At 42.0% G+C, this 10681-nt stretch overlaps 2 protein-coding genes across 3 annotated transcripts in view; both read right to left on the reverse strand.

Moving 5' to 3' along the window:
- LOC112463208 (uncharacterized protein DDB_G0271670-like) overlaps positions 1-1059 on the reverse strand; it is a 2357-nt gene extending 1298 nt beyond the window's left edge. The window contains exon 1 of the mRNA XM_025029438.1: positions 871-1059. Within this exon, the coding sequence (XP_024885206.1) occupies positions 871-1059 (189 nt within the window). The remainder of the gene's footprint in view (positions 1-870) is intronic.
- LOC112463219 (transcription factor Sox-14-like) overlaps positions 1-10006 on the reverse strand; it is a 12562-nt gene extending 2556 nt beyond the window's left edge. Inside the window, exons 1-2 of one of the 2 annotated variants that reach the window (XR_003041759.1) lie at positions 8803-10006; positions 23-1924 (exon numbers count right to left, since the gene is read on the reverse strand). Coding sequence is in view for 1 of the 2 variants with exons in the window: in XM_025029467.1 (XP_024885235.1) it covers positions 1105-1924; positions 8803-9059 (1077 nt within the window). In the remaining variant the exon portion in view is untranslated. Of the gene's footprint in view, positions 1-7; positions 1925-8802 lie in introns of those variants that run through there. The other variant, XM_025029467.1, reaches the window with a different exon arrangement.
- Between the last annotated feature and the right edge of the window lie 675 nt (positions 10007-10681).

Consider the following 10681-nt stretch of genomic DNA (forward strand, 5'->3'; position numbering starts at 1 on the left):
AGACAACATTGACGAAATCAACCTTTAGCGAGATGGAATAAATCTGACAACCTTCGAAAATGTCTTTCTGGCCTTTCCGTAATATTAGAAAAGGATTCGCGTCGACGCGTGTTCGCAGAGTCAGCCACGCGTCTTCCATTTCGCCGTATCGATACTTTCGTTCGCGAAAAGCGGGCGCAGCGCGGCGCGGCGCGACGCCGGTCGCGAGATACAACCGAAACCGCGTCGTCGGGGTACGTGCGCGTCTCTACGTTAGCATTCAGAACGTTTTAGGCTTATTTCGCACGGCCGCGTTTCAAAGAAGAGATTTGCCTCCGTCAGAAGAGCTTTTTTTCCTCCCTTCCCCCTACCGTGTCCACCCCCGAACGCGCCCGCGCCCGCGCCCGCCCGCCTCCTAATATATGGCATGTGAGAGGGTTGGTTATCTCATCAGAATTGGACTCCTCTAGCAACCAGCTTCGCGTGCACGATCCGGTCGAGAGGACCCTTTGCACCCGATCCTTTGTGGGATTTCGGGGCCGTATAGCCGAGTTATCGATTTCTGTTTCTGTTTCGCCAGCTTCGGCCTGCGGTCGCGAAGCTATTTCTCCGATACGGCCTACTCCTCGATCCCGATATTTTTCGGCCGGGCACTTTCCGACCCGTACTACGCGTCGTTTTTTCGCTAGTCGCGGATTACGTTGCTCCGAATGAGATCTCTAAACTACAAAACGAGAGGTTTTTCCGTTAAAAGGAGAGAGCGTGACGCGCGCGCTCTCATCGATTTATCCGAATTACATGGATAGCACTGGCTCACTTCCGGTCGCGAGATACCGAAATGTTCATCCAGAGCGTACAACTGCTCGGCGATAGACGAGTAGATCACTGTACATTGGCGATGTGCACGCCGTTCCTCGGCGACCTGGATACGGTAGTCGAGCCCCTCTGTTGCTCGTCTTGGAAATGGACGGGGTCCTCCTTGACGACACCGGTGCTCAGGTTCACGACTGTCGTTTGAGGGATCGGGGAGAGCATCGGGGCCACCCGCCACCAATCGGCAGTCGGCCACGCGGCCGGCATCAGGCTCCCCCGGAAGTTTAAGTCCGGGAGAACCGGGAGCGGCCTTCATATGACGTGTCCGCGCTGCGAGCTCGAATTCGAGCTGTTGGAGGTCGACGTCAGGCTCTGAACGGAGAAAGCGCTGTCGACCCTGCCGCTCGACGCCGAGGATAACGAGGACGATGTCGTCGTTGTCGTCGTCGTCGACGATCTCTCCAGTTGTTCCGTGGGCGGCGACGAGGACGAAGAGGAAGAGAAGCGATCCTGGGAACGGTCCTCCTGATGATGATGGTGATGATGATGATGATGTTGATGATGACTCTCCAGATTGGTGGAGAAGTCCACTTCGAGCTTTCGGTATCGGGATTCTTCTCGCTCCGCGACGACGGCGTCGTCGTCGGCCCTCGCCGGGCTCGGAAAGGGTGGGTCGTCCATCTTGGACGACGGAATCGGTCTTTTGGACTCCTTCGGCGGACTCGGGCAGCTACAGTTGGGTTGTAGACAGACGGCTGCCGACAGGCTCGTCGGCCAGGACATCGTTTGGTGGCTCGGATAAAAGGGATTGCCAGTGTAGAGGGCCTGTAAGGCCAGATCGGCGGCCAGCTTGCCGCCGTTGAAGTCGTCGCTCAGCTTGTGCTGCAGCGGATAGAGCGGATAGGCGAACGGCGGAAAGAAGCGCGGGATCTTCAGGTCCTCGTGCGGCATCAGATGATGCGTTGGAGGCGTCAACGACGGCAGAAGACCGCGCGGTAGATTGGTCAAGCTGTCGCCCGGTGATATCAGTGGTGATATCGAGAAGCCGAACTTGTTCTCCTTTTTCACCAGGGACTTCGGTTTCCGGCGCGGCCGGTACTTGTAGTCGGGATGCTCTTTCATGTGAAGAGCTCTGAAAGGTGGATGGTAATTTGTATCATTGTACTGTGAGATTCGACTAGAATTTCTTTCGTGTATTGGTGTGATTGTGTAATTGTGGTTGTAATATATATATACAGAGCGGTGATCCACTGCTAATTAATACAATAAATAATACAACTAAACAATACGTTTTAGACATGTTATTGTATATTTAAATATACAATATTTAAATATATTGAATTAAAAAGAAAAATTTCTATACAACAGAAATTGTCTATATTTTCTTGTGTAATTTAAAAGTTTAAAGTCTTAAAAATATGTTCTTACGTCTAAATTAAAATTAAAGATACAGAGGTCTTAAATTGTTCCATTTGAACAAATTGTCAATCTAATTGTTTTACTGTTTTATTAATTTTTGTTGCTTACAGTATAATATTAAATACTATAAATTTATGTTTTCCAACATTTATTTTCAGAATAAAAAATTATTTAAGCAACTTATTTGGCATTTTTAATAAAAGCTATAGATTAATTTTTAAAATTATGAAAGTGATGGTCATTACAATTGAATTAAAAGATAAGGTTTTTACGGATCGAAAAGATAATGAGTGTCATAGAAAATCAAATCAAGACCAATATGTAATTCATTCTTGATTTATTGATTAAGGAAAGTCTTAGTAAAGGTCGAAAATATGTAGTTTCACAGGAATGATTGAAGTGCATAGAGTTCTCAATTGAAAAATATTAAAAGCCCACAAAATGTATAAGTGTATTATCATACGGACATCCGCGTTTGTATATTGATTTTCTTTTAATTTTTTATAATTTTTCTGTACGCGCTAATTATTATTTATTTAATTAATAATGAGTACGTCAGAGAGAGATGCTGAAATTTGGGTGAATATTTGATTGATGGAGATGTGCTGGATATTTGATACAAGAAAATAGAGCAACTAAAATGGAACAATTGACTTAAAAGAAATTTTTCATCGAAAACAAAAGGATTAATTTATGAAGATTATTTACTTACTTTAAAAATATGGCTAGTTTTTCTCACGATTGTAGTCTGCTTCACAGACAACCTTTGTATTTACAAAATAGATTGTCCCTCTTTAAAAAAAAGCGTTCTATCTTTCGCACTTATTATTAATTTCCTTTTAACTTTGTTCTGCTCAATTTTCTCACTCGACGCGGATTCGTTGAAGCTCATCGTTATCGTAAATACGCTGCTGAATCCGATGTCGTTATACGACGGTAAAGTAAAGGGGAAGGAACAGAGCCGAGAAGGGTTCCACGCGTATTTCAGGGGAAGGGAACGGCTTAATTGAATAGTTTCGTAACTGAGAACGCGATAGTTTAGCCTGCGATGGGTCTGCAACATAATTCCGTGACCATCCTGATGGCAAGAGTCGTTAAGCGAGAGTTCTATTATAAATGATTTAATGAGCTTAAATTTTTTCAAATGTTGTATGATTCTTACGATTTCCAATAATTTCGAAATAATTTCCTAAGAACTTTCGCCAATAATTATATGTATATATCTTTATATTATCATATAAATTAATTAAGTTTCTCGGATAACTTGCCCTGTCGACTTTTTCGAAATTCTTAACTACTTTTACGATTACTATGAAAGCAAAAAAAAAATTGTTTTTCTTCAATCGGGATTCATAAATAAAATTACGAATATCTCAAGAAACGGAGCTGAGCGCCTTCTTGGAACGCCTCATATCTATGTCTTTCTTTTTATCATTTTATGTAACAACACGACTATCGATTATCGCGGACGCTAACACCTCCCTACAATTTTTATAAACTGTTCTCTCGCCTTCCCATGTACAATGGGACGTATTATCACCGTTCCAGAACACGATACGGGGCACCATAGGTATTTGCAGTAAGTATCTTGTACACACACCTCTCTTTGGCGCGACGATGGAGGAGGGAAAGGAGGAACAGCGGTATCTCCGACACATAATACTCCATTATGTACCCAAGAGGCGCACAAACGCTGTGCTTATTTATGCCTCACCTCGTGGAGATAAAAAAAAAGAAAAGACGAGGGTCGAGAGGGGAGGTTTGGAGATACGGGGGCTTTTTGGTAACGGCGGTCGTCGCGAAGAATTTCGCCGGAAACCACCAGGACAATGCAGTCGGAGGCACGACGGTGATAACGTGGTGCATTTACTTCGCACCACGTCATAATAATAATTTAGCGAAAGCAAAGTCGTTTTATCATTGCTGCGCCGTTATTATTTTGGCTTTAAGTCGCGGTAATTGCATAAACTGTCCGTATGTTTCGTTTTCTTAAATAAATGTGATGCGAAATATTCTCACTTGAAAAATGAGCTTTTCTCTTCCTCGCGACCAGCAGTTTCCTTCACGTTAAATTCTCAGCCATTTTATCGCAGCGATGAAAGAAGTCGTAACAATTATAGCAGAGAATTCCCTCGGTGTTCTACGTGCCGATCGTTTTCTACGAAAGTACGAAATGGAGAATTCACCGTGTGACGAAATTCGAAATTTCAAGGGGGTAGTTCGAAAGTGAAACGAGGGGGAGAGGGAGTTGGCGTGCGGGGCGCGCGGATGCCGAAACGCCGCGCCGCCGCGACCGCGGAATAATAATTCCGGGGACAATGTGTCCCGGCAGATAGCACAAAGCGTAAATCAGCATAAACATCGGTAAAGCCGCGCCGACAATAACTCAGCATAAATGCATAAACATCGGCCGTAATCTTTACAATTCCAACCTCTGCACATCCCTCCCCCCCCTTTGGTCCGCCACTACTCTCCCCCGCGCGTTGCTTCTATTTAGCGGCCGATAAACAATGCGCTATATCATCCCCGCGACGACATAAGCTACGCGCTCTCTCGCCGCGTCGCGACAAGGAACAATAACAATTAGTTACGATTGTAACCGCGCGGGGACCGAAAGCGCGGAATGATCGCGTCGCGTCGCCCGCGGGGATGGACTTCATTAACTATAGATGAGTTTTAGCGATCGGCGACAGGTCCTTTTTCTCGGGTATCTCTCTCTCTGTTTTCTCCACGATCGAAAAGGTAAGAGTGGCTCACGTGTTATTATACTTTTTTATGAGTTGCCTTATATAATGATTAAACTATCTTAAAATTTTCCGCAAAATTTTATTTATTTAAAAGACGAATGAATTTCGATAACAAATCCAAGAAGCAAGAATTTATCGTCCAAACTGTTAATAATTCAATTAAATGGAACTATAAATAAGCAATTCTTCTCGACACTCTCGTGTCTCATGCATTTGCAGTTAATCTATAAAATCTACTCGATTAACAGAATTGTTCGCGACTTAATCGCATTAACGGATTTCTCGCTATGATGTCAGAGGAATGTTCATATGCAACATCAAAGCGCGTAAAAAGCCGTTTCACCGCAATGAGAGAAGCGAGAAATCGGGAAGAGGCTGCGGAGCACATAGGGGGTTGAAGTGGGTACGTAGAACGGGGGACGAGAGAAATAGAAGGAGGGATAGGGAAGACGAGCGGGTGAGAGAGAAAGAGAGAGAGAGACAGGATCGTTGAGCGCGGACGGCGGCGGTGGCAGCGGCGGGGGTGCGGAGAAGCCGGGCAAATCCTTTTAAATCCACACAATTGCGACAATGGGGCTTTATTTGTTATCTCGGGGGCCACATTGTGAGTCGCCGTGAACGAACGGACAGATTACGTCGGGCCAGTGACGGCGCGGGTCCAAGGGAACCCGCTCCTACCGAGGACGCCGCTCCAAGGGAACGACTTTACCTCCCTCGCGTCTCCCTTCCGTTTCCCTCCGCCTCCCCTCTCCCGCCCCCTTTTATTTTACGGCCGCCACCCTACTCTCGTCGTCGACGTCGCTGCCATCCGCCAGAAAAGCGGATTCGCCGTTACACGTCCGCGTCGAAATTTCCCTCGGATTGCCCATACCTCTCACCCCCTTCCGCGCACCTCGACGGCCCTCTTCCCGGTTTTCTTTCTCTCTTAGAAATTTCCGATGGAAAAATATGGCCTTTTGTTTTGCGCTTTTGTATCGTTAGCAAGCCAAGCGGGTGCTGGAGGTCGATAGAAAATTTAATAACGTATAATACTGAAATAAAACATGTCACTACTACATGTGAAGTATAATAAATACCGCAAAGTGTGGAACGTTAAACGCATTGATCGCAAATCAAGTAAATTCAATGATTTCGATTGATTGAAATATGACAAATTGCGCCGCCGCGCTGTGAGTTCGGTGTGAGTGCCATTTCCATTAATTTTATCGTTTATCGACGCGGTCGGTTGCCGTCAATCAGAGGAATTGCATTTTCCGCGTACGAATGCGACGGCGATCCGTTTAAGACGACGCCGATTTCGGTATTCGCGGCTTCGCCGAAAATTTCAGCGGCGGCGTCGCGGGACATCCGCCCGACTCCCCCGCTTTCTTCTATTTCCTTCTTTTTTTTCCCCCCCGACGGGGTGAAATGTAAATCGAGGTCGGAATATTTTGCAATGCGGGCACGGGGTTAGAGCGTGGAATCAGTTTAAATCTTGTTCCCCGAGACGAGATCGAAAAGCGAGAGAGCGGGGATCGTTCCCAAATTTAATCTGCACGCACCTTGCGCGCAAACCTATTCCTCCCCCCTTTAACCCCGATTTTTATTTCGGATACTGTTATTAAGACTTATATTGCTATTAAGACACGTATTATCGAAGGGTCTAGCACAAGTTTATTTATTAATCTAATTAATATAAGATTATTATAAAACAATAAATTGGCACAAATATTGAAGTAATTTCTATAGAAGACTCAAAAAATACTTAATGTGCTTCATTAATGACTTTCTTTCAAGATTTTATTTGTTGAAGAATATGTGGATGTTATTATTGAGTGAATAGAATAAATTGCTTTACAAATATAATCGTCATTAAATTTTTAATAATATTTGTCACTCTAAGAAATAAGCAATCAAAGTCGAGAAACAAATAATATCAAAATACTTTCAAAGGTTTAGTGAAACAACCAATTTTTTTAAGCGGGTTGATTATCATCGCAAAATTAATACTGATATCCTTCTGATGAGATTGCGTTTACGAGATTGCAAAACGTTACGCGAATAAGGCTCGCAAAAAATTATACAAGACGTTACGAGGACTCTAGAGAAGAGAAGATTCACGCGAGATTGCCGGGACCTTCTTTTCAAGGGGGCCCTTTTAAGGGCGCGCCGGTCTCGAAAAATCGGCGCGCGGCCGCTCCGGCGAGCTAAATAAACTCATAACAGTGATTAAATATTCAGGGCCGGTAATAAAGAGCTCGTCTCTCTCGCCCGCCCTATAAATACTGGCCACGTCTCACCCCTATTTCAACCCGGGGCTTAAGCGCAGCATAGCCCCTAAGCTTCTCGGCAACAATGTACCGTATTATGAAGTACGAGACGATCGCGTGGCACGCTTTCCCGCCGTTTTCGATCCCTTCGGCTCTGCTGATACGGACCCCACACCCCGATCAACGCAATCATCTGGAGTATATTATCGTGACTGAGTAGCAATTAGTACCGCTATGCGGAAAAGAAATCGCCTGTCAGTCAAAAATGACGTAAAAAATTTTCCTTCTTCTAGTTTTATATTTTATATTTATAAGTGTCATGTTAGAGAGAGAGAGAGAATAGAGAAAAGTTCAACGATAAATTATATTTATATTGCAAGTAATTCTACAAATCAATATTTATTGAGCAGATTTATTTCTCATTGTAGATGAAACAATTGTCCGTAAGATGTTATTGAATCATTGATAAGACTATAATTGGTTAAAAAGATAGAAGGTCTGTGTTATTTCATGATTTGTAAAAATATGTACGAATTTGTACACTGACAATAATGTTAAAATATTATCATCAAATTGTAGCTAAAAATATATATCAATCTGTAATATGTAAAATCTATCTTAAACGTCTCAGAATCAACGTTTAAAAATTAGAATTTGTACCATAGGTTAGATCGCAATCTTGGCATGAAACCGGTGATAAGAATTTCTATTTACAAGTTTCCTATCACACGTAATATAATTTTCAACATGTTGTCTTATCAAAATTCTATTATCTCAGGCTAGTCTCTTTGTGCAGAATTGCACAGAATTGAAAATTTTTGAAGAAATAAAGAAAAAAAATCTATTTTATCATTTACCATCATCTATTTTTTCATTTACCTTAATTCATTAATTTTATTATTTATTCTTTATCATTAAATCATTTATCATTCTATATTTTATTATCTATATAACTTACAGATAATGTAAGAATGCAATGATTTATTAAAATATTATTACATCATAAATAGAAAATAAAAAGTAAAATAACATTGCGAGAAAGAGGAGAAGAGATTTCGATAGAGAGATTTAAAAATAGTTATCTTTAAATTATCTCCTACGTATATCTTAATTATAGCCTAATTATATTTTAATTATGTTCTATTTATATCATAATTTATATGACAATAATTTTCGTAATTTATCGTTAAATGAATACATATATTGTCACTTGTAAAAAGAAAGTTATTAAAAGAAGAATACATATTTATATTATTATATGATATAAATTATTTGTCATATAAAAATTATTCCGAAAATAATAAATTTAGTTTAAAAGATATTTCAGTGTTTAAAAATGATATAAAGAATGGCTAGTAAAGTAAAAATTTCAATAAAATAATGCTTTTAAGATTACATATAAGAGAAATATACACATTAAAATCAATTTAACTTCGGAAGTTAATTTCAGGAGATATATGTAAGTAAGAGAAGGAAGTTCATTTCAAACGTCATCATTAATTTCTCAAATATAAAATAATCAAATTCGAAAATATTCGAGAGTACTCTGTGTTCAACGTGTCCTGATATGTTCAACGTGTATTTTGTGAGCTCACCTTAATCTCTTTGCTTCGTCAATGAAAGGGCGTTTTTCGCTCTCACTCAGGAGCTTCCACTCGGCGCCTAGCCTCTTCGAGATCTCCGAATTGTGCATTTTTGGATTTTCCTGTGCCATTTTGCGACGTTGACCACGCGACCACACCATAAAGGCATTCATCGGCCGTTTTATGTGCTCGTTATGCAGGGACTTAGACGACATCTCCATGAATCGTTCTCTTTCTGCCACGATCTTTAATCTAATTGCCTTCTTCATGAGTGGACGAGATTTCTGACGGATTAAAAAATTGATAGAACACTCCTATCTCAAGTGGATAAGATAGCTTTCCGTACATCCTGTCAACGTATTTTCAAAAATATCTTTAAATATTTTAAAGGTATTTATCTTCAGTATAGTCTTGAGGGTTCCCGCAAAGTTGATCTGTTGACTGTTCCCGTAAACAAGACCTTTCGAAGCTTGTTGAGTTTGGTGTATCGTCAACATTAAGCGTCAACTAACTTTGACTGGTCGCGATCGATTAGATAATTCTATCTTCAAACTTTTCAAGTTGGTTCACATTCACTGCACGAAAATAACAATTAAGACATTTTTCGATGATTTGGAATATGTCTAAATTTTCTCCGTGTGATTCTATCTATTCAAATATTTAATAGTATCCCGGAAGAAGACTAGACGTTTCAGTTAACAAATAAATCTTTATGCAACGCTCACGAGCAACGGCAACGTTTCCTTAAAATCTTTGAACGACAAATCTTCGTCTGATGATGAGTGCTTCCCAAAAATATCGTGCATATTTTAGAAGTCCAAAATGTTTTCAAAAATATGGACGTCTTGGATCAACAACTGCATCAGGACGACATTTCGAATCTTCTAATCGATGAATTCTTCAGAAAAAAACCATGCAATCGTCTATTGATCACTGGATTCTTCTTGTGCAGCTTTCTGTTACGTCTTCGAATTCAATTTCACGTAAAATTAAACTAATCTGTCAACGGAGGCTTTTTCAACTGTCAGGAGTTGTCTTCTTTCGGTCGTCACGATACAGTTATACTTCAGCAATTCTTCCAGGACAGTTCTGCGCTTCTGTGATGTAATATGTTTTTTTTTCGAGCGACGGCTTGATCTGACGGACACGAGTCCTTTTGGTGCACTGACAGAGAGAATCGCGGGGATTCCCTCAGGAACTTCGCGAAGCACGTAGCATCTGGGGCGAACCCGCGGGACGGAGCTTTCGCCGGTGCGGCTCGGCTCGGCTCCCGTGGGACGTGGGGTAAAATAAGACAGCGGGCCAATCGGTCGCGGCGGCGCTGCCCCCACCATTTAGGGCAGCCAATGGGTGGCCGCGATTGGCCGCCGCGTCGGCATGGCGGTCCAGAGCGGATACGCGCGTTCGCGCAACAGGTGGAGAGACGTCTCTATCTCCTCCGTTTCTTTCCCTCTTTCTGTTCTCCTACCGCACCGCTCACGAAGACAACGACGGCGGGGGTATGGGTGCGTTTGTCGTGCGGATTATCGCGCCGCCGCCGTCGCCGTAGTCGCCTTTTTGACCTCTCCGCCTTCCGTTGGTGGTCAGCCAGGTGCACTCGGTTCATTGATACTTCCGAAGACAATGGCGGATAGAGAGATCGAGAGGATTTCGCGAAGAGAGAAAGGGTTGAAGATATGCAATCACGGGACTTTAGAGGTGCCGTCCGAATTTTTTTGTTTCGATACTGACAGAACTTTCCTACGTTTCCTAAATCTTTTTTTTTCTTTATACACAGTAAAACAATTAATTATATTCAATTTAGTTTTATCGGAAAAAGAAGAGAACGTTATATGTATAACGGCCACGATAAAGTATGTATTTCGGTACTTCAAGAAACTCATAATTAAAA

The sequence above is a fragment of the Temnothorax curvispinosus genome, unplaced genomic scaffold, assembly GCF_003070985.1.
Source record: "Temnothorax curvispinosus isolate PA1 unplaced genomic scaffold, ASM307098v1 QBEX01001405.1, whole genome shotgun sequence".
Lineage (NCBI taxonomy): Eukaryota > Metazoa > Arthropoda > Insecta > Hymenoptera > Formicidae > Temnothorax > Temnothorax curvispinosus.